This window comes from Penicillium paradoxum, assembly GCF_028828445.1.
Source record: "Penicillium paradoxum strain IBT 22861 chromosome Unknown utg000007l_segment0_segment0, whole genome shotgun sequence".
NCBI lineage: Eukaryota > Fungi > Ascomycota > Eurotiomycetes > Eurotiales > Aspergillaceae > Penicillium > Penicillium paradoxum.
The window spans coordinates 5879418-5906327 of record NW_026643185.1 but is presented as its reverse complement, the minus strand read 5'-3'; the positions used below and the strand labels follow the sequence as shown (position 1 = coordinate 5906327).

Sequence of the window (26910 nt, the reverse complement as noted above, 5' to 3'; positions counted from 1 at the left end):
ACATTCTTTCTTCTTCTTTTCATACATACACCTTGGTCTTGCAGTTGGGCATGTCCAGGATAACATACTAGATTAGAGCCTCTTGTCTCATTTCCACATCAGCATCAAGTTGTTACTTTATCTCAAATACATACTTCTTGTATTCACAATACCCACCAGAAAACCCAGTAAAAACCATAGTATCGGAGATAATCAAGTCCATCTAGACATTACCACAAAGCATAACCTCTAATCGCCAACCGCAAAAAGCAAAAGCACGAATAAAAACCAAGAAAAAAAAAAAGAAAATTCTATTCACAAAGAAACAAAACCCCCTGAATAAGCAGGAAAAAGAAACGGGGACCATATAAACAATAACCATCACCACGTAAAAGCCTCCTCTACAAAATCCACCACTGCACCTTTCCCGATCCTCGCTCTCGCCGCAGCCCGGACTTCATCTGCAAAAGCACCAGGCCCACAAACACTCACCAGCGCTGCACCCGCCCTATCAGGCAATATCTCATCGAGCACCACTTCCGGCCTGCACCGACCGGAGTGCATCAGCACCGTCTGCGATGGAGAAACCACATCCGCTACTCGGCGCGGCTTCGAGACAAACAGCTTGATGACTAGTATATCGCGTCGACCGGGTAGATGCAGGATCTCGTCCATGTAGCTGCTCACCCAGGCGAGGTGGTCTGTCGAGCGGACGGACCAGATGAGGTAGACTTTGCGGGTTGCGGCTGAGTGCTGGGCTGCTTGGATGACCAGCTGGCGTGTGTAAAGGAGGTGATGTGTGATTCCGGCACCGGCGCTGAAGAGGATGGTTGTACCGTAGCTGGCGGGGTCTGTTGGGTGGGAGCCGTAGGGGCCTTCGATGAAGCCAGTTAGGCTGAGGGATTTCGAGGGCGAGGCGTTGGCGAGATCGTAGAGACGTCTGGTCATGCCCTTCTGGGCGCCGATGATGAGGGAGACTTGGGTTGTTGGTTTGGATTTGGACTGGATGGATTGTTTTTCCAGGTCTTGGTATTTGGTGTCTTGGTGGGTTGGGGAGGAGGGGAGGACGGCGTTGGTGCTGGGCTCTGCCCAGGCGATTGAGAAGGGGTGGGACATCCACCAGGAGATTTTGGGGATGTAGGCGAAGACGTGGCAGCCTGGTTGGATGTGGACGAGTTTTGGGAGGTGGAAGGTTACGCGGCAGGCTTCGCCGGGGAGGGCTTGGACGACCATTGCTGTTGTGCCGGAGGTTGAGACGTTGAGGTGGAGGAGGCGGAATAGACGGGCAAGTCGGTCGCCTAGCCAGATTGCGGCGATTATTCTTGCCCAGGTTTGCTGGGGGAGGTTGTCGATTCGGAGATGCACGTAGATGCCGATGAAGGCGAGGACTGCGGCGAGCTGGTGTAGATGCAAGAAGGTTTCGTAGAAGGCGTGGCGGATAGGCGAGGGGGAATGGAGGCTGAGGAAAATCATTGAACATGTGCCTAGCAGACCCCAGGAGAAGAAGGGGGTGTTGCGGAGGCGGGCGAGCATGTGGGTGAAGTCTTCCTCGTCAACGGCGTTGACGGCCCATGCGACTGTGTGCACGACTGACTCGAGAACGACGATGCGGCCCAGCCAGCGGTGGAGGAGGTTGTATGTGTCAAAACTGATGTGCAGGATCGGGATCAAGGGGTTGTTTCTTCCAGCGAGGATGAAGAGAGGTATCATGTTGAGGACAGCCAGCGTCCCGGATCGGCCACGGAGTTCAGCCACCAGGGCTGCCTTGTTGTTGACGCTGTAATCCAGGTAGACGCAGTATGTAACTTGACTGACGAAGTATAGTATGACCATGATGGCTTGCAGTCGGGAGGGCAAGGTGCCAACACTGACCACGGAAGAAAGCTGCAGTTCTCGATTGTGCCTCTTAGTCCCTAATGGGGCGTAGAGCAGGTGTTTCTTGAGATTGGGCCACCATCTTGATTGTTCCTGGGCCCAGAAGTTCTGCTGCTGTTTATTTGCACCCGATGCGGTGATTCGGCGTAGATAGGCATAGCTCATTTGGGCCACTCGGCCACAGAATAATCCGACTGCCACTGCAGCCAAGGAAATGTAGATGATTCGAGTAATGATCACATCCCGAGGTACGTCCACGCCGTCCAACCCCCTCGAGTAGTCATATATGTATGTGGCATTTGATCCATAGGCTCGTGCCGCGATGTGCGGAGAAGTCGCTGCCATTGAACTGGTGCCGAAACCGAAGACGGAAGAACGTTGCGCCCTAGGCAGACAACATGCAAGGGTTGGTGTGCTTTCGATGTTGTACCCCTGTTTAGTCGCGATGGCAAACCGGAAAGTGTTTCAAGCAGCCGCTCAACGACTGGGATTCAAACGAAGGTGTGGACTTAGATAGCGACTGAAAATGGACGTTGGCGAAGGATCGAAGTCAAACTGAAGATGCCAGACCGGAAATATTTTAACCAGGGCCAGCGCAGTGTGTATAGATGAATATCTCTTTGAATGTATCCGACAAAGACAATGTGTTATTATGGGGACATTGTGGTACGTCTGAGGTTGAACAATGAACAATGAAGATTGTTTCAAGGTGGACGCCCACAAAGTGAAGTCAACAGAGCCCAAAATAACACCGGAGATCTTCGGAATTCGAGAGAAATTAGCACGTCACAAAGAATCGAATCTGCTCAGGCTCACTCGTTGAAGGCATCTGGAATGCAAGCAAGGGAGGATCGAGCACGTTTTTCGTGATTGTGTCGGGAATGGAGCCCTGAAGGGCGTGGACAATGTAGGCAGACAAGGTATAGATCTAGACAATCACAGATTCACATATCCTAGTAACGAGCGCATAGTACCAATCATGCCCAGTCGATTGTCCGAATCCAAGCAAAGGGAAGAGATGGGGAGAAGGAAGAAAATCCCCCCCCTCGAAGGAGTTTTAAGGGAGGGAAACCAGCCACGAACATGATACAGTTCTGCAACACCCCTGATCGTCTGATTAGCAAGTGTTCAAGGCGTTAAAAATGGCTGGCAAGCCTATCGGGAGTACTCCTCTGGTGGCACTGGGAGAGCCGGTGTTTCCAACGAGGCTCGAGCCCCTTCCGATCAGCGCTGTGATTTGCTACAGCAACGTCCCTACAGCTGCAGTCCGGCTGGGCGTGACGCCTGTTCGATGGGAATGATCAGATTGAACCCTCGACATCATTCGGCTGTACGGAGTACAGATCTGCAGACATTTCCCCGCCATTTTCCCGGACGACATCGGGCATTGGCTTTGATTTGCGAGTTTCACGTCACGTCGGACGTTCACCGGGTGAAACGGTGGCGCACTGACCTGTCTCTTCTACTTCGAGAGCGGAGGACGAGGGAATGATATCCAGAAAAAAGCCGGATCTTGCAGGAAATGGATGCAATCTAACTTGTTTGAGATATTCTACGGAGCATATACACTGAAATCCCACTATCGGGCCGGCTTTACCGTCCCATCCATCCACCATCCACAGTGAGGACTTCACCTGACACATAGCTGCTTGCCCGACTGGCCAAGTACACCACCGCACCCTTGAAATCTTCAGGACTTCCCCAGCGACCAGCAGGGATGCGGGCCATAATCCCCGCATTGCGGCTAGCGTCGTTAATAAGAGCCGTGTTCATATCGGTAGCGATGTACCCGGGCGCAATGGCATTAACATTGATGCCCTTGGCAAGCCAGTCATTTGAGAGTGCTTTGGTCAGTTGCCCAATGCCTCCCTTGGATGCCGCATAGGCGGGGACAGTAATTCCGCCTTGGAAGGTCAGCAGTGAGGCAACATTGATGATGGAGCCCCGGCGACCGTGGGGGAATTCAGAGGCGTCACGGGCAAGCAGGTATGTGGCAAACTCTCGACTCAAGATGAATACAGATGACAAGTTCACTTCCAGGACCTATACATGTATATTCCATACATCAGAATCTGCGGGCATAGATTTAGGTTCTATATCGGATCAGCTCACCTCGTCCCAGTCCTCATCGGGGAATTGCTCCGCGGGGTGTCGCCGTTGGATGCCTGCACAGTTCACCAGAATCTCCGGCTTAAGTCCTTGACTCGTCACTGCGGGGATGATGCCCTTGACAGCCTGTCTATCTCCCAATTCGGCAACGTGAATCCAAGCCTTGCGGCCAATGCGGTTCACAACCTCATCCTTAGTTGATGTGTTGGTGTTGTCTCTCTATCCTGGTGTGAGCAGCGATCTTCCATAATTCATTGTTCATTCTCTCTCTCTCTCTCACCTGAACCAAAATAATATCGGCGCCCGCTTCAGCGAGGGCAAAGGCCATGGCTTGGCCAATGCCTCGTGTTCCCCCAGTGACGATAGCGGTTTTCCCGCTCAGGGAGAAGAGGGACATTACGTCTGTCATTGTGAATATGGATATAAGAACTAAATGGGTATTTCTTTTTCTTTTGCACTAGAGAAAGAGAAAAGAGAATCGCAGTGTAAGCAACCAAGTGACCCCCATGCTGAGGCCGCGGGGTTGCTCCGATCGGGGAATTCCTATAGCCGGAGTCATTAGCCGACGGCAATTGACACAGGAATCTGCGCTTTTCTGTTCCATCTAGTGGGCAGAAATAGCGTATGATGAAGAGATTAGTCTGCCGAATACTCCAGAAGAAGATATCCTTGGAATTGTAGAGAAATCAATCAATGAGATGTATGTTTTGGTCGTAGAGCAGCAGCCCACCGAGGGAAGGTTTAGCGCATCAACCTTCCCCCACAAGCATCGACAGCGATGAGTAAGAGTCTGCGGACTCACTTGTGGGGATTGTTGATTTGGATTTCATATTCTTCAATGCCTTTGCTACAGCCATGGAGGGTGATTCTCCAACAGAAGCCTCGCGGCGCGAAGTCGCCAAACGGGTGTCTCGAGCCTGTTTGCATTGCAGACAGCGCAAGTCTCGATGTGACCTGTAAGACCCTTGTTCCTTCGATCACGTCCCAATCCTTCTCGCCCTTGCATTTCCCCGGATCTGCAGTTTGACTGGCTCTTGCTGATCACATGCAGAGACGCGAACGGTACTGGCAAGCCGCCATGCCAGCGCTGCGTGCGCGAAAATCGCGAATGTGTTCTGGGCGGCTCCAATCGTGGTGGTCGCCGAATCCGAAAGAACAAGATCAAAAACTTCACTCCGGCAACTATCACCTCGCCCAGCAAGAATTCAGATGCTTCAAGTCCGACCAACTCTGAAAATCGTCAAGTACAATCGGCAACTTATCCAGGCCCGTTGGTCTTCTTGCCGCCTAACCCATCAGCAACCTCAGCATCTGTCGAGGAAGATGATAATTCAATATCATCTGTTCCGCGCAATCCATCGGACGCCTGGCAATGCCTGACCGGCATCGCCACCCAAGCGGGGACAGACCCGGAGGTCTTGAACGACCATATCCAGTCGGAGCCCACGACTTTCCCATACAACAATCTGGGTAATGGTATTGTCCCAGAGTTCAGCCAAGCGACCGGTATCAGGGCGTATAAGCTCGTTCAGTCGCACGCGCTAGACCCAGAAACGGTATGGCAACTGATCTCTCGATATGCCGAGAACTTCCATCCTTACCTCCCTCTCGTACCACGGAAGTACTTCATGCGAACTGCCTTGGATGCCTTCGCCACCAATGAGAAGCATCTTCTCACCGCGGTCTTGACGATTGCCTCCAAGGATCTAGTCAGCCAGCCTGAGATCCATGAGTACTGCTCGAAGTACATGCACGAGCTCATCTCCGGCATCGCCGCGGGGGCGGAGTGCGATGTCGAAGCAATCGAAGCACTCTTGCTACTTGCCGAGTGGGAACCACAAGGGCTGCGACCCCGTATCGAGCGTGTTGGGCGCGGAGAAGAAGACCGCGCTGCATGGATGCATGTCGGACTTGCGTTGCGCTCGGGTTACTTCATCGGTATGGATCGCACTTCATTCCGTGGAGAGTCTTGTGGTAATCAGGAGAGCGAGGCTCGTCGGCGATTGGCGTGGGCAAGCTGCTATATCTCTGATCGGTTGATTTCTGTACGTATTGGACGTGCTTTCTGGTCTCGTGGTCCTGGCCCGATGACTGGTCTTGTCAGTCAGGATTTTCCTTCGCTGCAGCCGGTCAATGACGGCGATGAGGACTATGCGAAGATCTTTCAGGCTATGCTGGATCTGACGCAGCTTTATGGGAATGTCCATGAGGTTTTGTACTCTGGGATGCGCACGAGTAACCAGATGATGTTGATGGGGGACTATGTGAAATATGTGGATGACTTCCGTCTTGCGATTTTGCGGTGGAAATCGCTGTGGGGATCACTAGACTGTAAGCTGTTTTTTCGCTGGTCATATTTTGTGCTTTCTAACATTCGCGCAGGCTCACCACCCATGCGAGCAACTCTGCAGTTGTCATATGAGTATTTGCGTCTGTATACGACTGCTTTTGCGTTCCAAGCCGCCATCTCTCAGTCGCTGGTCAAACCAAGAAACGGTCTGCAAGGCCAACGAGAACACTTGCGATCAACGTTCAAAAATGTCGCTTCAATGCCAGACTCACGATTTATCTATGAATCGGTGGATGCGGCCAAGTCATACCTGACCCTCCTTGTGGATTTGGTAGACCCCGAGAAACATCTCCACTTCATGCCTCTCCGTTTCTACTTGTGGGTTTTTGCTTCCCATCGTACAGTTGATTGAAACAGAAGACTCATGCAATTTAGGTATGGCATCTATTCTGCCGTTTTTCTCTACAAGGTATGATCCCTGTTCAATCACCCACCTGCTAGGCCTCCTCTGACCAACATCATAGGCCCGTTCGTTCGGAATGATGGTCCCCTCGGAAGAAGCAAAAGTTCAAGGCCTAGTTAGCAGAACGACCGAAGTCCTCAAACAAGCAAGCGCCGGCACCGATGATGTTGGGTCGCGCTATGCTCGACTGCTAGAACTTCTATGGAAGCCCAAATCCTCATCGAACTCATCCGCGGAGGCGCCGCAGAATGACTTTCCAATACAGACAGCCCTGTCAAATCCGGTCACAGACACAAGTTATATGCAATTCAGCCCTGCAAATGACTTCTCGTGGCTTGATTTGGAGGCTGTGGGGGACTATGTGTCCGGAGACCAGATTTCGGGTGGGTTGCTGGGACTGGATGCCTTCCAGAATGCGTCCGATCCGTATCAATCTGGAATGCCACGATCCCAGGTATGGCAGCCATCTGCTTGGATGGGAGATATGAGCAGCAACCTTCTATTTTAACTGCTTGGGGGTACTGTTGTTTATTGGTGATAACCCCCACACCCCAATCTGACGGCAAATGATGCGGGGCTGCGGGGACTAGACTCTCTCGGAGATGGCCCCGAGGTGTTACCGAGGCCAGCAATGCAGTCTCCTGTGTTCTGCCAGATCAAACTCGTCGTTTTGAGGGTCTGCTCCTGCATTCTCCCATATACACATATCAACACTGCCGCATCATGTCACTCAACGAGATTCAGGGTCGACTGGCTCTTATTACTGGTGCATCGGGAGGGTAGGCCATTCCCTAACTCGAGTTACCCCATCTTTGAGAATCAAAAACTGAAAATTGCTTTCTTCTTAAGAATTGGAGCAGCCTGCGCACACCAACTTGCCCAGAATGGGGTACATCTCGCGCTCACATACGCGACCAACCTGACCTCAATGAACGCGCTGGTGGCCAATTTGCAAAGCAAATACGCCGATAATAAAATCCACATCTCAATCCACAAAGTGGATGTTGGCTCTGCTGATGACATCGAAGCTATGTTCCAGCAAATAGACACTGAGCACGGCCACCGACCCGATATCCTGATCTCGAATGCTGGTCACGGGAAACGGATTCCAAACATCTGGGACTGCTCACTCGAAGAGTTTGATTATACTCTTACTGTCAACTTGCGGGCTTCATTTATTCTTGTCAAGGGAGTGGTGGAATATATGAAGAGTCAGAATTGGGGACGTATTGTTTTTATGTCCTCGATTGCTGCGCAAGGTGGAGGAATCAATGGATGCCGTATGTAACCCGTTGCGCTTTTGGGGAATATCAAGCTAACCTCCTTCCAGATTATGCCGCATCGAAAGGTGGTCTCACAGGGATGATGAAGAACCTTTCTACCAGGTTGGCTGGATACAATATCAGTGTCAACGATGTTGCGCCAGCTATGATTGGCGAGACCGGTATGATTCCTAATGCTGCGGCTATCCCTGAGGTAGCAGCTAGTATTCCGCTTGGTCGCCTTGGAACAGTTGAGGAGACGGCCAACGTTGTTACCATGCTAGTTAAGACAGGGTACATGACGGGCCAGAGCCTGTTGCTTGCTGGAGGGTTGAAATGAGCCATCCGGCAATAATAAGAATAGCAGACGGCGTGAAGATACATCTCACACCCTGTGAGCTGTCATCATAATCAAATGCAAACCGTCGGCATTTTAATTCAATCTATAAACTTGACTTTCATATCCTCACCCGTATATACATCCAAGCATTTGCTCTATTATCACAGTCAGGGTATTTTCAAACAAAAATCATCATCATCACCGTCTTCACCATCAGCATTTTACAGAGATCCACTGGAGCCCCGTTCGTTCTCAATGATAACCTTCACAACGGGGTTTCCCTCCTCATCAACGCCATTTCCAGCAAGCGTAAACGCCCGCTCTCCCTCCTCCAACTTGAGCCTGTGCGTCACAACCTTTTCCTCGACACTCTTCATCTTCCCACTAGCCAGCAGCGCGATAGCAGCAGGGTAGGCATACCCGTCATACCGGAACACACCAATAATATCGACCTCCCGCAGAGCCGCCGCACCAACAGGCAGCGTCTGAACAGGATTTCCCATTCCAATCTGCACAAGCACACCACCAGGCGCACTAGCATAGATTCCAGCCTGCACACAAGCCGGCACACCAGTACAATCATAAACGCGACTGAAACCCGGAACCACAAGCCCATCCTGTGCCCCCGCAGTCTCAATCAAGACAGCCGCAACCCGCTGCGCATTCGCAAGCGCATAAGCCGTCTGCTCTGCATGCGGGGCATCCTTCGCTGGAGGCGGATTCCCTTCATCGATCTTCGGAATAAGAGCAGTCTTCAAGCCCAACCCCATCGACTCGGCAATCTGCAAACGCCGCGCATCGATATCGGCAACCACAATCGACGAGAAGTGCTCACTAGCAGCCAACGCCCCAGCAAGCAGAAGTCCAATCGCCCCAGCGCCGAAAACTAGCGCTGCAGTTTCCTCCCCAGCAGCCCGATTCAGCGCAACCTCCTCCCGACTCGGGGGGTGCGAGCGGCGCACAGCATGCAGCGTGACAGCAAGCGGCTCAACGAGAGCACCGCCCGCGTCTGACACGGTATCCGGCAGCAAATGACACATATCAGCTGGGTGATTTGTGCGATCCATCAATGTGCCATCGAGATGGGGGAAGGTCTTTGCTGAGCTGCGGAACCGCATCATCTTGCAGATATTGTAGCGGCCTTGTTTGCACAGGGCGCAGGTGCGACATGGAATACCAACTTCTAGTGCGACGCGGTCGCCGACATTTAGAGTTGACACGCCGCTGCCGGTTGCCGTGACTGTGCCGGAGGATTCGTGGCCTAGACACATGGGTTCCTGGACGACGAAGTCGCCATTGCGGCCGTGGCTGTAGTAGTGTAGATCTGAGCCACAGAGACCTGTTGCGCGCACGGCGACTTGGACTTCTGTGGTGGATGGGGCGGGAATGGTGCGTTGTTCCTGGGTTTCGTTAGGGTTTGTGTTGTTTTGGGTCGGGGAGTACTTACCAGACGGAGGTCTTTGGCGCCGTGGAGAACGAGTGCGGTGGTGGTTGTGTCTGCCATGATGTTTAGTTGTGATAATAGCAGTCAAAGAAACTCAGAGATCGAGAAGAAGAGCATCTGAAATAGCCAACTCCGAATCCCAGTATGTATCGGCATTTGGAGGTCGGGCCATGCCCCTCACAACTTCCCCACTTGGCTCTCGTGGGCCCCGGAGCTGCTCCGCTGTCGGTTATTGGCCCCCAAACGGGCAGGTTCAATACCCGACGTGGGGGTGGCTATCTCTTGTATTTGCACTTGCAAGTGCTTTGTAGAGAGCTAATAGAACAATAGGCTTATAAATTAACGGGTTACATGTGTATATTGAATCAATAATACGAGAGGAACGTAGAGATATATGCATTAGCAGTTATATGAAGGTCAAGTTTAGCTTATAGGAACTACCAGAACTATATGCTGAAGCTGAAGCTCGAAGAGGCCCCAATTATGCCGACATGGGGGTTCTGTGATAGCGGGGATCTCCATTGCCTCCAATCTTTTCGTGTCCTAGAATCTGGTAATTTCTCCTTTTCTTTTCTTTTCTTTCCTTCTCATTCTTCAGGCTCCTATTATCTGAGTTGCTCGTTTTCTTCCATTGATTCTATTCTCTTCGCGATATACTTCTATAGAACCTTGGAAGCAAAAGTGAGCGCCATCTCCACTGACATCACTGGACGCATCTAATAGTTCGAGCAGAAACCACAACATGTCATCGCAATCGGCCCTCCTAATTGGAGAAATCACACACGCGCGCAAGGAGTGGGAGAGCATCTCATCTCTTCTCACTTTGAAGGTGCTTCTTTCCCATTGCGCCGAGATGGAACTCTGCTAAAACAAACAAACAGGAATTTCCCAGCGGGACCAGAGAAGAGTTCATCGCAAACTGCAAGGCTGGAGAATATGACGATGTTGTTGCTATCTACCGGTCTAACATCTCCACCAAGGTATGTATTCCGCCCAGTGCTTCATATTGAGGCTGGGTACTAACCAATCCATGTAGTACACTGGTCCCTTCAATGCGGAGATCCTTGCAGTCCTACCAAAATCGCTTAAGTACATCTGTCACAACGGCGCAGGATACGATAACATTGACGTTGCTGCCTGCTCGGAGAGGAACATCGCCGTGTCCAGTACCCCAGTCGCAGTCAACGATGCGACAGCCGACGTGGGTATTTTCTTGATGATTGGAGCTTTGCGCCAGGCTCATGTCCCTCTCACTGCTCTTCGGGAAGGTATGTACTTGGATCTCAATAGCGGGATGATATATATACAACGTGTAGCAGTGATTGACCATCATCTCAACAGGAAAATGGCAAGGCCCAATCACAGCAGGAGGAAAGGAATACAAGACTACCCTGGGCCATGATCCCAAGGGTAAAGTCCTCGGCATTCTGGGAATGGGAGGAATCGGACGGGTACGTAGCACAGGCACAGTTTATACTGGTAACCACCTGAACTCGGCTCACCATGATTTAGGAAATGGCAATCCGCGCTAAGGCCTTCGGAATGAAAATCCAGTATCACAATCGATCCCGGTTACCGGCCGAGCTGGAATCTGGTGCGACGTACGTCTCGTTTGATGAGCTGCTCGCCAACGCAGACGTTCTCAGCTTGAACTTGGCCTTGAACGCCTCTACGCGCCACATCATTGGTGCGACTGAGTTCACCAAGATGAAGGATGGGGTAGTTATTGTTAATACGGCACGTGGTGCACTGATTGATGAGAAGGCGTTGGTTGCAGCACTTGAGTCCGGCAAGGTATGTAATCCTACATATGTAAGAGCTTTGGAGTATGGAACTCCGGCTGACTGGCTGTGCTATAGGTGCGATCCGCAGGCTTGGATGTATATGAGTGCGAGCCAGAAATCGAGCCCGGGCTTGTTAGCAACCCCAATGTCATGTTGCTGCCGCACATTGGTACTGCGACTTATGAGACGCAGAAGGATATGGAGATTCTTGTCCTGGATAATTTGCGGTCGGCTGTTGAGAAGGGCGAGCTTATTACACAGGTGGCGGAGCAGAAGAAATGAAGAAACCGAAGATAGGAAGGGGGGAACATGTAGGAGTGTATACAAGCTAAACTCGATTCATTCTCAAATATTACCTTAGGCACTTGTTCACCTTAGTTTCTTAGTTTCTTAGTTGTACTTTGTAAGTGCCAGTATAGACACCTGAGAAGTGGGGCAGGAGCCCGTGGGCCCTTGAAATGACTAAGAACTGACCTAATCCAAAGCCAAACTCCACCGAAACTGGCTAGCGTTAGGGCTCGCTTAGGGCTAGAACGCCAAGAGCGAAAAAAACCGCACCAAATCTAGTGGCTCAAGCGAGAGCCGGACGACGACGAAAAGCGACAACAACTCATCACCGAGGACCATCACACCCCCCTCGCCAACTCCTTCAAGATGGTGAGTGCTGCATGTCCCTATCATCGACAATGATCATTCCGAATCCCATTCTCTACGAAATGCCACCCGTGTGATTCATATTCAATGTCCGATCGCCGGGTCGACTTTCGCTGCCAATATCATCAACACCCAACGACGAGCCCATTGCTAACGAGCAATGCTCTATACAGGTCCGTTACGCCGCCCAGGAGATCTCGCAGGCCAAGAGCGCCCGCGCGCGCGGCTCTTACCTGCGTGTCAGCTTCAAGAACACCCGTGAGACCGCCCAGGCCATCAACGGCATGAAGCTGTCCAAGGCTCTCACCTTCCTCGAGAACGTCACCAACAAGACCATGGCCGTTCCCATGCGCCGCTACGCTGGCTCCACCGGTCGCACTGCCCAGGGTGAGTCGCCCTTTTTTCCCTTTACGAATCTTCGGATGGATCGGGTTGGAGTTTTGAAGGAAATTTGGGAATGGAAAACAGCATCGCCAGTTGTACGACAGCCATTTGGATATGCAAGGGAACGAGGAAAAAGATGAATGGAACGAGAGAATGGATCTTCTTGGCTTATTGGCGATGTTGTGGATACCTACAAATCTGGATGAAATTTTCAATGGAGTCGAACATCGACTGACAAGTTTTGGTTTACAGGCAAGCAGTTCGGTGTCTCCAAGGCCCGCTGGCCCGTCAAGTCCGCTGAGCACATCATCGATCTGCTCAAGAACGCCGAGGCCAACGCCGATGGCAAGGGTCTCGACACCAACGCCCTGATTGTCAAGCGCATTCAGGTCAACCAGGCCCCCAAGGGTCGCCGCCGCACTTACCGTGCTCACGGTCGTGTACGTTTTTCCCGAAATTCGTGATTCTGTGTCTGTTTTGCAAAAATAGGCTGACCTTTGCTCTTCCAGATCAACCCCTACATGACCAACCCCTGCCACATCGAGCTCATCCTCACCGAGGCTGATGAGGAGGTCAAGAAGGCCACCGAAGTTGAGAAGCCCGCCCGTCTCTCTTCCCGCCAGCGTGGTACCCAGATCCGCCGTGCTCTCATTGAGGCATAAACGGATCGCCATAAGAAGGTGTGAGGGGACGTGTGGTTACGCAATGTGAAAAGATTTTTGCGGTGGACGGGAAGGATCGGAGTTCTGTGCATCAGCTGTGTATGTTGGAACGGAATCGATACCGGATCATACAAGATTTTAAGGTCATGGCGCCAACACTCGGAGGAGAACCCAATAAAAAGTTTAAACGATATGGCCCAGGGTGATGGAGATAGGATTCTGTACTTCCCGATCCAATCATGATACAAACGTGGTTCTTTCTCCGTGACTCTATATCGAGTGTTTATCTCTTTTGATAGAGGGTGTTCTCTGTTTCCGTCTTGACTAACCACACTCTGTCGAGGTTCCAGTCTCTCGGTCATAATAATATGATCTCATTTTTCGTGTTCAAATCTGCATTTCAAGTATGGATATCGACTGGATCTCGGCTGTAATGAGGATGCGATGCCCTGAACGGCCTAGCCATAACATGCTAATGTCGGTTCTTGAAATGTCTGTCCTGGCCCGTGGATTGGTGCCTAAGTAGACTGGACTGGTTTGCTGACGTAGATGTCATCATTTTGAGTCTATACCACTTCTGGTCCCCGATACATAGTCCCATTCTATGAGTTTCCAGCCGGACTATGCTGCGGGGGCTTATAAGTAAACTGTGACAGCCCTGGAGAAAATCCCAAAAAGTCCTCTCTCATCCCAATCTACTCGGTGTAAATATATATTTTTCCAACCAGCCCAAAATGGCCAACCTCTCAGACTACCGCGTCCTCTGCTTCGACGTTTATGGTACACTTATAGACTGGGAAAGCGGGATCCTGGCCGCACTGGGCCCAATACTCTCAAAAAGCAACACCCAGTTCACCCGTGAACATCTGTTGACAATCTACCAAGAGCTCGAGAGTGCCCAACAAAAGGCAACCCCCGATCTTCCCTACTCTGATCTGCTGTCAACAATTCACCCCACTCTTGCCGCCCGCCTAGGCCTCGACCCGCCAACAGATGAGGAGAACCGCGAATTCGGCAACTCCATCGGAACATGGCCAGCGTTCCCAGACACTGTCGATGCCCTGCACCGACTGTCAAAGCACTATAAGCTTGTGGTGCTGTCGAACGTGGACCGGGCTTCATTCGCCAGGTCAAACGCTGGCAGTTTGCAGGGTGTGCCCTTTGATCTGATCCTTACCGCGCAGGACATCGGCAGTTATAAGCCCGATCTACGGAATTTTGAGTTTATGTTGAATGCCGTCAAGCGTGACCTTGGGGTTGAACGGAATCAGGTTTTGCAGACGGCACAGAGCCAGTTTCATGATCATGAACCCGCGAAGAGGGCGGGTATCAAGTCGGTCTGGATCGAGAGACCCGGGGCCTTGATGGGGAACCAAGAGCATCCGATCTTTGATTGGCGGTTTACTACTTTGGGGGACATGGCTGATGCCGTTGCAAATTAGAGATCAATTACTAGAGACCAATGAGTGTCGGGGGTTTGGTTTTTGGCCATTTCCCCGGGAATACGCGGTATGTGGCTGGGACAAGTACTCGATACTTCTGAAACCACAGTGAACGTGGTCGTGGTTGATGTACTTTCTACCCCCGCATGTGGCTGAGTCACCGGCAATCAACATTTCCTGGAGCCTGGAGGGGGGTTCCTCTTGGCGATGCAAGACACTCCGATGCCTACGTGGAAGGGCTTGTGTAGGAGATATAGACTTCCATATATATATCTCCTGTGTTCCCTACTTCGACCCCTTAGTGAGGTTGCAGCCTGTTGCTAGCCCACTGCAGTGTCACTAGTTCGTGGTAGTTGGCCCCCCGGCTAGAATTATTCTTTTTTCGGTACCCTAGGCAATTCGAGATAAAAGATTTCTTTCCTTTCAAATCCCCCCTGAAAAAATAAGAGAGTGTTCGATTATCCCTGGCCATGAAGCGCTTTTTGGGAACTTTGAGACGCTCGAGTGAGTCCTTCGTCTCCCCGTCTCCCCGCAAATTTGCTGACTTGGACTCGAACGTAGGCTCGAGCGATAGTGTCACCGATCGCCGCGACGACTCACCAGAAGCCATTATTGCGAGAGAATTGGTTTGTACTGGAATCCAAGGGATTGGATCATCACTAACACATCTCCAGACTGCCTTCTGCGAATCGAATACGAATGACCCTTCGCGCAACGCGGTATGTGTTTCGGAGACGATAAGCCGTCCCCGTTCCAAGACTGACAATTGCGCGTTAGCCGGAGACTGAATTTGTCCACCTCCCTAAAATCGTCGAAACCGCCGAGTCGAGCCCCAATGCTGCCAAGGAGGCGGCTCTGCGCATTCGCAAGTATCTCGCCGATCCCGCTGGCGTCTCGGGTCATATCCAGTACAATGCGATCATGCTCACTCGTATCCTGGTCGACAACCCCGGCCACACCTTCACGCGCAATTTCGACACCAGCTTCGTGACGACCATCAAGCTGCTGCTGCGCACAGGACGCGATTGGAACGTGCAAAACTATCTACGCCAGTATCTGGATCTTCTGGAGCAACAGCGCGCATGGGACGAAGATCTTAAACTGCTCTTGAAGATGTGGTCGAAGGAGAAGTTGAAAACCGGGGGCCGTTTGGTGAGCACATCACGGTATCTTCGCGAGTGGGCCCGTTCTCGAAACTAACTTGGCACAGGTCCGGTTACCAACAGTGGCGTCTCCAGTTCCTGTGGGATATCCCCAACACCAATCATACAGCCAGTCCCGGGCTCCGAGAAACACCCTCCCACCCCCGATCGAACTAGCGGCTCGGGTCGAAGAGGCTCGCAACTCGGCAAAGTTGCTGACGCAGTTCGTCCAGTCCACACCGCCAGCAGAGCTGGAAGATAACGATCTGATTAAAGAGTTCGTCGACCGCTGCCGGACTGGCTCCCGTGTTGTCCAAGGCTACATCCATGCGAATAACCCAGCCCCCGACGAGGACACCCTGTTGACATTGATTGAGACGAACGATGAGATCTCCGTGGCGCTCTCGCAGCAACAGCGTGCCATGCTGAAGGCGCGCAAGGCCAGAGGATCATCGTCCCCGAGCTCGTCGAATGTAAACAGTCCCTCGCCGATATCGCAGGTTGGCGCGTCCGTCGCTGGGAACTTCTCTCCTCCCACAGCACCAGCACGAAGCTCAACGTGGAATCCGGAGTCACCTGCACCCGTGGCGGAACTCTCTTCTGCAGTAATGACTGGTGGTCGATCACCTCCTAACCCAGCCTTGGCACTCTCTTCTAATCCAAACACGGTCACTCGCTTTAATACAACCCCGGCACCTCCGGCTCCCAGCCGATATGAATATAACGCGGAGGAATTCCAGGTGCGGAATCCATTTGCTGATGACTTTGCCACGAATGAATCGGACCACGACAAAGATCGTGTGCAAGGGATTTCGCAGCCTCAGTCTGGTCGTGCGCACATCTAGCGCACTGGACAGGAGCGTTAACGCCGTCCCCTTGATCAATCGGTGATTCTATGTAGCTTTTTATATCTTTTTGCCCAGAGCCTTGACTTGTGCTTGTGGGGACTTTATATTGCACTCTGGCTGCAAGTTCGTTCGTTTTTGCCAGCGTATAGCTTTTCTTTTCCTTTTTCTTTCGAGTCGGCCTTGTTTTTCTGACTTTTTTTTATCTTCTCTTGCCTTTTACCTTCGATGATACCTCGCACATTACGTTTATCCACATATTTCAGTCTTTTCTGCGAATCTACTCAGCACATTTGCCTTGCATAGTGCGCCATCGTTGCGTGCCCTGAATACATTCACGGATGCCAGTTAGAGGCTCGTCGATATTGCAATCTCCATGATCCAGCGTCTTGGTCGTCAACGGATAGTAGCTCCATACCTAGTTCAGGGATGGTTGTGGACGAAGCCCGGGGCTATCGACAAGACCTAGGTATATTGCAGGTAAGGGCGAATGCATTAGTTCCAGTATGAAACCATGAACAATAATCGCGAAGAGTTTTTAAAACAGCACTATATCCACACTCTTCAAATGACCTCCAATGCAAGATACTCGCCTGCTTCAAGTCAAATAATCCGCCAGAATTCCAGATATCAACCACGCAACAGCCGCCCAATAAAGACTACCACCCTGTTGTTTTTCTTCCATTAATCCTGAAAGTAGAGCAGATCCGACCCATCCTTAACAGTCCGGCACATTTCCCTCGGAGTCAAAGAATCCAAATCACTCATTCCTCAATCTTGATAACAATATCCCTACCCGCATGAGAACGAGAGACCTCACCGGGGAAAGGCTTGCGCGCCCAAACCCTTCGCCTATAACCCATCAGTCAACACCCAACCGAGCTCAAGGGAACGGGAAAGAAAAAAAAACATACGCGCGCTCATAGATATGATAACGAGGATTCTTCATCTCGGCCCTCATCTTCGCCACATAGACAATAACCTCGTCCTGGGTCCACGGCTGCGGAGCCCCGAATTTACAAAGCAACCACATAGCCCAGCCCTCCATGCCAGACATCCAATGGTGGAAATTGACCGTGCCGGCCTCCTTGAATTTCTGATCCCGGGCCCACGGCCCAATCGGCCATTTATACTCCTTCTGGTGCACGTCGACAAACCCGGCCTTGTGGAATGCATCTTGGATCGTGTCCATGATTTCTAGCGGCCGGCCTGCGCGGCTTCCGCAGGCTGTTAGCGTGGGTCCCCATGTGCGGAGGAGGCTGTCGGCTGGGAGGCTGTCGTCGTCGCATTCGATGAATGGACTTGCTTCGAGGTGTTCGATCCAGCCTCCGGGGCGGAGATTGCTGGGTGGGTTAGAGGAGGGGAAGGTGAGATGGATGGGGTGGGGTTGGGGCTTACTCGTAGCATTGGTTGTAGAGTCGGGCCCATTCTGCTTCGTCGAATGCGCCGGTGAGGATGCGGATGTGGATTAGGTCTTGTGGTTCATTCCAGGTCCATTCTTCGGCGATGTCGTCGACTTCGAGGATGCAGTTGGGTGGCATCCATGTTACTGGTGGGGGGAAGAGATCGACGCCGCGGACGGTGGCTGATTTTGGTTAATTGGGGGATATGGCGGGTTTGGTTTTCCTGACTCACTGGTTGGGAACATGTCGGCCACATCGCTGGGAATGGGTCAGTGGGTGTCGTTTGTGGGAATGGAATGCATTCTTTTGGTACTTACATGGCCCAATTCCCCTTTCCTGTGCCCAGGTCGAGGATATTTTTGGGATTATCGCCAATTGGCGCTCGAAAGAGTGGATTGTCTTGATCTGATTCCATCACGAGGGCGACCAGATGTCTGGACTGGTCAATTAGCATGCGAGGAAAAGACTATACAAGGTAGTTTCGCATACCCGGCTTCGTATGTCTCGAACTGCTTCTCGTCCGACGGAACTCTGATTGGAAGTGAGCAGTCAACGCCTTCATTCGGAGAGTCATACATACAGAGACTCTTTCCGACTCAATGTTTGATACCGCCGGCCATTCTCCTCCAGACCCCGGTAAATCGAGGAGCCAATCGAGGTAGTTTCCCTGTAATCGCGTGAGATACTTCCATTTCACCGGGGCAATGACAATATTTACGAAGCCCAGTCATCGCCGTAGACCGTTGTAACATAGGTATTGGGGTCCTAGTATGTCAGAAACCGGCCCCCAAAAAAGCAAAGATACTGCAGTGAACATACCACGGCGATATTGTCCTCAGGTTCAGTGATTATTCCCTCCCCCATGTTTAACGCACACTGGAGGCCAAATGCAAGCAAAATGACAAGGGAAAGGAGAATAACCGAAGCCCTGAAGAATCAAAACCACGTTTGGGCCCACCGATGCGCCCGTCGTGTGGAGACCAAGTTGGATTGGATGGAAGGCCCCTTGACTCCATAACTCCCCCCGCCCGCACTGCTGTCATGTCCAAAGCCATGTTGGGTGTACATATTGGTGCTGTCTCACCGGCACGCGTCATAGGCTTGGCCGGTGGAAACCTTTTCCCGTTGATACGAGCTCGGGCATTGGACGGTGCTAGCTCGGTGGTGTGAGGATTCGAAAGTCCCAACAGAACTACCCCTGTCTGCCAATAGAATCGGCGTTAAGAGAGCATTCGTAGTAATTACGCTTCCTCTAGCCTTGCGCCAAGGGATCCCAGGCCCTAGAAATGGCAATCTTCAGAGACATTAAAGCTTATGGGGCTGCACCTGGATGTTCGCTCTTTACGGCGCACAAAAATAATTGTGCACGTTAAGGGGCATTCAGCACGTCTATATCAAGTTTAGCACGAGGTCAGTCTGAGCTTGGCTACCTAGGTATCTGGTAACCGCCATGAGGGTCTCGCTAGTGCGATAAATGTGCCGTGGGTCAAAAGGATGTCCCGGTATTGACTTGTAATCCGTAGGGGTATATGAGCAATACGAGGTGGCTTATAACGGTCTCTCTACACGTAGTACATGTGTCTACATGCAAGTGAAAGGCCTAGATGGCGACAGATAGGCTATCAAATAGCCTATGCGGCGACCCGGATACCGGGGCAACACGAAGTATATAAATCACAAACAGCAGATCAGAAGAATCCATTCAGAATAAGGCCAACATTGAAAAGAAGAATCATCAAGCCCCCCAAGTCACAAAGTACAATATGGCCACCCTACCCTCCCAAATGCGCACCATCTTCCAACAATCCGCCTCATCCAAGACCCTCACTCTACTGAGCACCCCCATCCCAACCCCAAACCACAATGAAGGAGAGCATCTGATCCAAGTCAAAGCCGGCAGCCCCTGCGGCGGCGAGCTGCTCTGGCCAAAGAACTTCCCGCCCCCAACGGCCCGCCCCCTAATCCCGTGTCCGGACATGGCCGGAATCGTCATCTCGGGACCATCCGATTCCCCCTTCCAGCCAGACGATGAAGTCTACGCGCGCACAAACTACATGCGACCAGGGAATGCGCGCGACTACACCATCGCCCTGACAGATGAACTCGCACACAAGCCCCAGAACCTAAGCTGGGTGCAGGCTGCAGCAGTCCCTGTTTCGGCGCAGACGGCTTGGCAGGTTCTGTTTGTTCGAGCGTTTTCTACGGGAAATGGTGGTGAGATGGATTTCGAGACTGCTCAACGAGTATGGGGTGGGAAGAGGGTTCTTGTGACTGCTGCTTCTGGGGGTGTGGGGATTTGGCTGGTGCAGCTGGCAACTTGGCTTGGTGCCGAGGTGGTTGGGACGTGTGGAGCGGGGAATGTGGAGCTGGTCAGGTCCCTGGGTGCGAAGGAAGTGCTTGATTACCGGGTTGCGGATCTGCGGGAGTGGGCTGGGTTGCCATCTAATAAGGTGGATGTCGTTGTTGATTGTGTTGGAGGGAGGTCTCTTGGTGATGCGTGGTGGACTGTCAAGGATGGTGGTGTTGTGCTGAGTATCTTCCAGCCACCTTCGCAGGTCCGCCCGGATGAGAATGAGAGTAAGGATGTGAAAGATCTGTTCTTCATTATGCAGCCCGAGAGGAAGCAGTTGGAGAAGATTACCATATTGATTGAGAAGGGGGAGTGTCGGGGGATGGTGGATAGTGTCTGGCCGCTTGAGCAATTTGAAGAAGCATTCAAGAGGCTGGATGGAGGACATGTGAAGGGGAAGATTGTCTTTGATATGGCGCTGAATCAGTAGAATTGGTGTTTCCCAGCATAATGTCACGGACTGATTTTGATACCCTTGAAACGCAGGAACAGATTCATGAGTCCAGGAAATCCCAGTCAACGATCAGCTCACTGCATCCACGTGGGCTGGCGTGAGTCACTCGACCCAGCTACGTTATTAACCGGCCTTGAGATAGCTAGAGCTCCTAGATGTGCTCTCGTGTTGCTTCAGCTGTATACCTGTAGACCCTCAAGTTCACGAGTCTATGGGGCGAGACAGTCTCAGATATTCGGAGTAGGTATTCGCTGGGGACTTTATCTCGTATCCAGAGACAGTGAAGCTGGATTGCCAATCGTATGGTTGATGGACTCTATACGCACTTTAGGGGGATTATATCTCCCTCTATCATGGCAATGGCAACTAGCAAGATTTGACTTCCTATTGTTCCGCAATTATCAGTTAAATCCGGGTTTATTCTGAACCAATATCTACACTTTGTCGATTAAAATAACAATGTTCTTGTCCAGATGCACTGGAGCTTTCCAATCGCCTACACCGGTGCACTGCCCTAGGCTAACCTACCTGATCGACAGCTAGTGACAACGGTGTGCTCGAATCTAGTGTGAAACCATTGACACTCATGGATCAACTAGTCAGTTTCATAAGACTTAGCTTGATTTATAAAATACTCCGTCCATGGTCGCATGCTAAAACATCTCAGGATAATCCTAGCCGGGGATGGGATAAATGTCCGAGCACCACTGCGGCCAAGTCTAGCTTATTCTATGATCTCCACGTTCTTAATCGCGCAGTTAAAATGTCCGTCAATCACATTCCATCTTCCACCTGTCAGCCCCTAGTCTCATCAAGCTGAAACTCGCATCCCTGTTCGGCGCGTGGAACCCAGGCTTGGCAACCCTAGCCTCAGGAACGTCGGTCTCGGGAGGGATCGTCCAACCGGTCTGTTTCGATATGCACGGAGGCCATAAGATCCCGATAGGACACAGGAGATGATCTAGACTTATCCGTGAGTCTCACCGGCCCCCTTCCGGTGGAGGAGTGCTGTCCCTTGAATATATCCGATGTGTTTCAGCAGGCATTCGGCTTGACTAGCTGTTCCAATATGACTCGAGATGTCTCCGACGAGGGCTTATCATTGTTTCTAGTTGATGGAGACTGTGTACAGCTCAGCTCGAGCTCCTTTTGAATATGTCTACCTTATAAGCAGCGGCTCACCAGCGCAACACAAGACCAGTTGAGCATGCTGGTCAGTCTTTTTTGAACTTTTCTTCACATCTACATTCGTTTTTCTCCGGTCTGAGACCGTGCAGTTTGTTTTCTTTCAGGGTATACATTCCCCTCTCGGTGCTGGTTTACCGATCAATTTCATCCACACACTCGAAACTCAACTCGCAAACCATGAAGCAATTCACTTCCGCTCTGGCTCTCGCCAGCATTATCTCCTTGGTCAATGGACATGGCTTCGTCACTAGCCCGAAGGCTCGTATGCCCGGTACCGCAATGGAGGCCGCCTGTGGCGCTCAAGCCGTATCGAACCAAGAGTCTGACAACTATGGCAACATCCAAGGCGAGCTGCAAGTCGTCTCCAACCAGGGCGACTATGAAGCCGATGCGTGCAACATCTGGCTTTGCAAGGGTTACAAGTTTGCCGACAACAAGGACAACGTCTTCTCGTACAAAGCCGGACAGAAGGTCGACTTCACTGTTGACATTCGCGCCCCACACACCGGTGTCGCTAATGTCTCCGTCGTTGATACATCTTCCAACAGTGTCATCGGCAGCCCTCTGATCTCCTGGTCTGACTATGCCTCCGTCGCAACTGGAGTTAAGGATGACGAGACCAGCTTCAGCATCACTATTCCCGAAGACCTCGGCGGCCAGTGTGCCACTGCCGGCGATTGTGTGCTGCAGTGGTACTGGTATGCGCAGTCAATTGACCAGACCTACGAGTCATGTGTTGACTTCACTGTCGATGGATCTGGATCCGGCGCGGTTCCTGTGGTGTCATTAAAGTCCTCTTCGATCGTCAATTCCAAGATCGCTGCTGCTACATCAGCCCCAGTTATTCCTATTGTCCCTATCCGGGCCCCTACGCCCACTCCAGTTGCCGGTCAGCCTACAACCTTCGCTACCAGTTCCCATCAATCGGCTACTGCTGTCGAGCCAGGAGTCCCCACCTCCGTTGCAGATGCCCCTGGCACCGATGGAGCAGTCTTGCCTTTCCCCGCTGACAGTGCCGAAGATGTCGTGAGCTGGCTGCAGTCTTTGTTGGGCAGCTTGATTGGTAACTAAGTGTCGAATGGAAGGAGCGACTCAGTAAAGACTATGGGAAGCATACATGTAATGAAGGATTATAGGCATGTACTTAGGTAGTTACATTGTGTTCGGCTTTGGATCAATCTGTATCTCCGATATTGGCAAGACATGGCAATGAAATATCAGACTTCCCGTGCTCACCTGATTTCCCCGGACTCTACCCCAGATTCCAATGCAACGTTACTGATGGCGATATCGGAGACATCACCGAATATCCGACATCGCCACTTCATTCCAAGTTCATGAAGCATCACGAACATAAAGCCCTGCCCAATCCATACATAATCCAGTATTCCAAATCATCAAAACCATGCGCAGTCGTCTAAACCCCACAGCAACCAGACTATTCACCCAAACAAAATCCCCAACCCCAAGACCATCCAGACAATTCACCACCATGACCCAAAACAAAGACTGGAGCGCATCGCAATACCTCAAATTCGAAAATGAGCGCACACAGCCCGCCCGCGATCTCCTCGCCCACATCCCCCTCGCATCCCCCAAAAGGATCATCGACCTGGGCTGCGGCCCCGCCAACTCAACAACAGTCTTGGCAACACGCTACCCGAGCGCAACAATAACGGGCCTCGACTCATCCGTCGACATGATCCAGCGCGCCAAGAAAGTCCTCCCAGACGTGGAATTCCACGTCGCCGATCTAAACACATACACAACAGCCGAGCCAGTCGATCTCTTCTTCTCAAACGCCGTATTCCAGTGGCTAAAAGCCGACGACCGCGTTGCGGTCATCAAGCGACTGCTAGAGCCGCAGGCGCAGGGGTCTGTATTCGCTCTCCAAGTCCCGCACAATCTGAACGAGCCTTCGCACGTGCTCATGGGCGAGACGGCTGCGTCTGGACCGTGGGCTGAGAGGCTGGCGGCTGTGCAGAGGGATGGGTTTCAGTCGCCGCAGGAGCTGTATGATCTGGTGAAGCCGTTTTGTAGGGAGGTGTCTGTTTTTGAGACGAGTTATTATCACTCGCTGGAGAGTCATGAGGCGGTTATCGAGTGGGTTAAGGGGACGGGGTTGAGGCCGTTTTTGGATCCGCTGGGGGAAGGGGAGAAGGAGGCTTTTTTGAAGGATTATTTGAGAAGATTACAGGAGGCTTATCCGGTTTCTGTTGATGGGAGGGTTTTGTTGAAATATCCGAGGTTGTTTATGGTTGCTGTGAAGTGATTTGGGGACGTGGGTGGCTGTTATTATTTCTTTGGTATTGATTTACTTTTTTATAGTTTTTGATCGGGTTTGTTGTCAGATCAGAATGGTATACTAGATTCCTAGATTTGGATGATGCTCAGACGAAGCTATATATTCATGAGAACATAAAGAAATGCACGATTCAATTTGCTGCCTAGTGAACTGTGTAGATACAAGAGAGTATCGTTTTCAGCAATGGCTTAGACTGTGCCCGAAGAAGCGATCTTGATGGTGCCATCGGTCTTCCCAGACCGATCTAAGCTCTTGCTTTCCATCTTCTGGATAATGTCCTGGCCTGAGACAACCTCTCCAAAGACAACGTGCTTGCCATCCAGATGAGGGGTTCTCACAAACTAATCTCGTTAGAACGGGACATTGTCAATCTCTCTTCGCATGGCTTGGACTTACAGTGATGAAGAACTGCGAGCCATTGGTATTAGGTCCAGCATTCGCCATAGAGAGCAAGCCACCCTTAGTGTGTTTAACCTGGAAGTTTTCGTCGGCGAATTTCTCGCCGTAGATGGATTTGCCGCCGGTGCCCTGGACAATGAAGGTCAGCAAGAGTGTATATCCGAATCATAGGGATACTGCGACTGACGTCTCCACGCGTAAAATCACCACCCTGGGCCATAAACCCGGCAATCACACGGTGAAAGGCAGAACCTGCGTAGCCGAAACCCTTCTCGCCTGTCGCCAGAGACCGGAAGTTGGCCGCTGTCTTCGGGACAATATCGTCATAGAGCTTGAATTCGACGCGGCCCCAGTTCTCCACTGCCACAGATTAGTATCTCGGATCAGACTTGGCAAACGAGGAAACTTACCCTGGCCGCCAACCTTGACGTACTCAATATCGAAGTAGGGATTGGCCATGATTAGATTCTTTCTTGAAGGTCAGAAGATGGGGAGTAGATCTCACCTTGAACTCGGGGGCGGGGTAAGGAGGTGCTCGGATCTATGGACATGCAGCAATGAGGTCATCCGGGGGTTGACTGGCACAATGTAGGACTACCTCTCATTCTCAGATTACTCAGTGAGGTTGGTACCCATTATATGACCTACAAAGATGTTCGAGATTATCTTCTGGCTTAACAGGAATCATTTGACTGAAACTCTGGATGTCTCATTGAATATCATATTGAAATATGAAGATCTGAGATGGTCACAGACATCTTAGCCAAGATGCTGCCGTCACAAACGCAACGCCGATGGGCACATGTGGAAGGGCGCAAAGGTTGGAAACATTGGCCAAGGAACGAAGAGCAAGGTATGCAAGAAGAGGGAATGAAAAGGTGATAGAATCGTCCGAAGGGGATTCTCGCGTAGGATCCCTCCCTTCTATTCAGAGACTGGTGCTTCCATGCCCGGATCGACCTTCTCATCGAGATCCTGGTCTAGGGCCTCGGTCAGGGCAGCTAAGGTCTTCTCACACTTGAGATTGAGACGCGAGAACTGCTTCTTCACAGCTGGGACAGACTTGCCGGCATCTTCGGAAACGGCAGCCCAGTCAATCTTCAGTATAACTCAGTCAGTATGTTTTATGTCCCCATGCAGCTGGTAAAATATGCTAGCGGATCTGTGACAAATACTTGCCTTCATGCCGTTGGACAGTGTGATGCACTTCCAGAGAAACAGAAGATCTTTATTAGCCCCAAGGATCGATCCTTTCATGTGTGAGATCATGTTGGGAGACTTGGCTGGAGAGAGCTTCGAGACTCCTGACTCGACAGGCTTGTCGGCACTGGCCTTGGGGGTATCGGGCTTTTGGGGAGCCATGATGATGATTTTGATTGAATTGAACTTTGCTTTTATGGAAACGATCGAGCGACGGGATTGTAGTGAGAAGGAACGATCTAGAACGATGAGGGACAGTTGAAGAGGAAAGGTTGAGGACGCGAGCTCAACTGAAGTGATCGTTCCGTTCGTTCATGTTGGCGTGGAAATAAAAATCGTCTATGCGTGCTTGAAAGCTCGTCTGATTCGAGAATCTAGGACTTTGCTTCCGATATAAATTCCTAAGAAGTCATCATGGGTTCAGCCCCCATCTCTCATCGGGAACGGCAGCTCAGCTTTTCATTGCATATATGTACTCTACTGTATTCAATGCCTAGAGTATATTATGACCGAGTGCATAGAAAGGCATAGGATTTCGTCTAGAAAGACCTCTTCATTGCTGATTAGTTGCGTTGTGTTCTGCGGAATATGTGGTAGAAATCTGGCCTGGGCCGGGGTTCTGGAGACCCGAAGAGTGAACAATAGCATTGCTATGCGTACATTCCATTCAGCCAAGATCAGTAGCATACTACATTCACATATATATGTAGATCATAGCACATGCATATATGCGATGTAGGCACGGAGTACCCCGTAGATGTAGGTACGATGTAGGAACCAGGTGCGTTTAGGCCCGCTGGAGTGCCAAGATAGGCGGGGCCCCTTTTGATCTGATTAGCGCGATAAGATAAGCACTGCCACACTCGGGATATTTTCCTTTCTTCCTCCTTGCATCCAAGGGGATTCTTTCAGCTCATTCATCCCATTCATCTCATT

General features: G+C 51.3%; 14 protein-coding genes across 14 annotated transcripts; 8 read left to right on the top strand and 6 right to left on the bottom strand.

The window, feature by feature from the left end:
• Positions 1–360: 360 nt before the first annotated feature.
• N7457_009675 (ferric reductase family protein) lies at positions 361–2199 on the bottom strand (the record flags this gene model as incomplete). Its single annotated transcript, XM_057180718.1, has 1 exon — positions 361–2199. The coding sequence occupies one exon, from the start codon at positions 2197–2199 to the stop codon at positions 361–363; it is 1839 nt and encodes a 612-aa protein (XP_057029104.1).
• A 1248-nt stretch (positions 2200–3447) lies between these two features.
• N7457_009674 (putative 2-deoxy-D-gluconate 3-dehydrogenase) lies at positions 3448–4372 on the bottom strand (the record flags this gene model as incomplete). Its single annotated transcript, XM_057180717.1, has 3 exons — positions 3448–3897; positions 3967–4182; positions 4244–4372. 3 exons carry the CDS (start codon positions 4370–4372, stop codon positions 3448–3450), a joined length of 795 nt encoding a protein of 264 aa, XP_057029103.1.
• A 446-nt stretch (positions 4373–4818) lies between these two features.
• Positions 4819–7224, top strand: N7457_009673 (uncharacterized protein; the record flags this gene model as incomplete). Its single annotated transcript, XM_057180716.1, has 4 exons — positions 4819–4919; positions 5015–6631; positions 6689–6722; positions 6778–7224. The coding sequence occupies 4 exons, from the start codon at positions 4819–4821 to the stop codon at positions 7222–7224; spliced, it is 2199 nt and encodes a 732-aa protein (XP_057029102.1).
• Positions 7225–7644: 420 nt separating this feature from the next.
• Positions 7645–8318, top strand: N7457_009672 (SDR family NAD(P)-dependent oxidoreductase; the record flags this gene model as incomplete). Its single annotated transcript, XM_057180715.1, has 2 exons — positions 7645–7996; positions 8047–8318. 2 exons carry the CDS (start codon positions 7645–7647, stop codon positions 8316–8318), a joined length of 624 nt encoding a protein of 207 aa, XP_057029101.1.
• Positions 8319–8539: 221 nt separating this feature from the next.
• Positions 8540–9822, bottom strand: N7457_009671 (NAD(P)-dependent alcohol dehydrogenase; the record flags this gene model as incomplete). The annotated part of the gene is made up of 2 exons (XM_057180714.1): positions 8540–9718; positions 9766–9822. 2 exons carry the CDS (start codon positions 9820–9822, stop codon positions 8540–8542), a joined length of 1236 nt encoding a protein of 411 aa, XP_057029100.1.
• A 682-nt stretch (positions 9823–10504) lies between these two features.
• N7457_009670 (fused D-mandelate dehydrogenase faamily protein/uL22 family ribosomal protein) lies at positions 10505–13246 on the top strand (the record flags this gene model as incomplete). The annotated part of the gene is made up of 10 exons (XM_057180713.1): positions 10505–10591; positions 10644–10742; positions 10799–11030; positions 11104–11213; positions 11275–11556; positions 11622–11807; positions 12114–12203; positions 12374–12587; positions 12837–13024; positions 13094–13246. The coding sequence occupies 10 exons, from the start codon at positions 10505–10507 to the stop codon at positions 13244–13246; spliced, it is 1641 nt and encodes a 546-aa protein (XP_057029099.1).
• A 734-nt stretch (positions 13247–13980) lies between these two features.
• Positions 13981–14688, top strand: N7457_009669 (putative haloalkanoic acid dehalogenase; the record flags this gene model as incomplete). The annotated part of the gene is made up of 1 exon (XM_057180712.1): positions 13981–14688. One exon carries the CDS (start codon positions 13981–13983, stop codon positions 14686–14688), a length of 708 nt encoding a protein of 235 aa, XP_057029098.1.
• Positions 14689–15158: 470 nt separating this feature from the next.
• N7457_009668 (VHS and GAT domain-containing protein) lies at positions 15159–16675 on the top strand (the record flags this gene model as incomplete). Its single annotated transcript, XM_057180711.1, has 4 exons — positions 15159–15314; positions 15363–15407; positions 15466–15840; positions 15899–16675. The coding sequence occupies 4 exons, from the start codon at positions 15159–15161 to the stop codon at positions 16673–16675; spliced, it is 1353 nt and encodes a 450-aa protein (XP_057029097.1).
• A 764-nt stretch (positions 16676–17439) lies between these two features.
• N7457_009667 (class I SAM-dependent methyltransferase) lies at positions 17440–18942 on the bottom strand (the record flags this gene model as incomplete). Its single annotated transcript, XM_057180710.1, has 9 exons — positions 17440–17527; positions 17590–18018; positions 18074–18260; positions 18311–18336; positions 18396–18512; positions 18568–18609; positions 18659–18745; positions 18797–18843; positions 18898–18942. 9 exons carry the CDS (start codon positions 18940–18942, stop codon positions 17440–17442), a joined length of 1068 nt encoding a protein of 355 aa, XP_057029096.1.
• An 899-nt stretch (positions 18943–19841) lies between these two features.
• On the top strand, positions 19842–20858 carry N7457_009666 (NADP-dependent oxidoreductase; the record flags this gene model as incomplete). The annotated part of the gene is made up of 1 exon (XM_057180709.1): positions 19842–20858. One exon carries the CDS (start codon positions 19842–19844, stop codon positions 20856–20858), a length of 1017 nt encoding a protein of 338 aa, XP_057029095.1.
• A 1389-nt stretch (positions 20859–22247) lies between these two features.
• On the top strand, positions 22248–23141 carry N7457_009665 (lytic polysaccharide monooxygenase; the record flags this gene model as incomplete). Its single annotated transcript, XM_057180708.1, has 1 exon — positions 22248–23141. One exon carries the CDS (start codon positions 22248–22250, stop codon positions 23139–23141), a length of 894 nt encoding a protein of 297 aa, XP_057029094.1.
• Positions 23142–23562: 421 nt separating this feature from the next.
• On the top strand, positions 23563–24342 carry N7457_009664 (Methyltransferase type 11; the record flags this gene model as incomplete). The annotated part of the gene is made up of 1 exon (XM_057180707.1): positions 23563–24342. The coding sequence occupies one exon, from the start codon at positions 23563–23565 to the stop codon at positions 24340–24342; it is 780 nt and encodes a 259-aa protein (XP_057029093.1).
• A 221-nt stretch (positions 24343–24563) lies between these two features.
• On the bottom strand, positions 24564–25233 carry N7457_009663 (uncharacterized protein; the record flags this gene model as incomplete). The annotated part of the gene is made up of 4 exons (XM_057180706.1): positions 24564–24716; positions 24772–24903; positions 24962–25134; positions 25185–25233. The coding sequence occupies 4 exons, from the start codon at positions 25231–25233 to the stop codon at positions 24564–24566; spliced, it is 507 nt and encodes a 168-aa protein (XP_057029092.1).
• A 465-nt stretch (positions 25234–25698) lies between these two features.
• Positions 25699–26136, bottom strand: N7457_009662 (uncharacterized protein; the record flags this gene model as incomplete). The annotated part of the gene is made up of 2 exons (XM_057180705.1): positions 25699–25883; positions 25950–26136. 2 exons carry the CDS (start codon positions 26134–26136, stop codon positions 25699–25701), a joined length of 372 nt encoding a protein of 123 aa, XP_057029091.1.
• Positions 26137–26910: the final 774 nt, after the last annotated feature.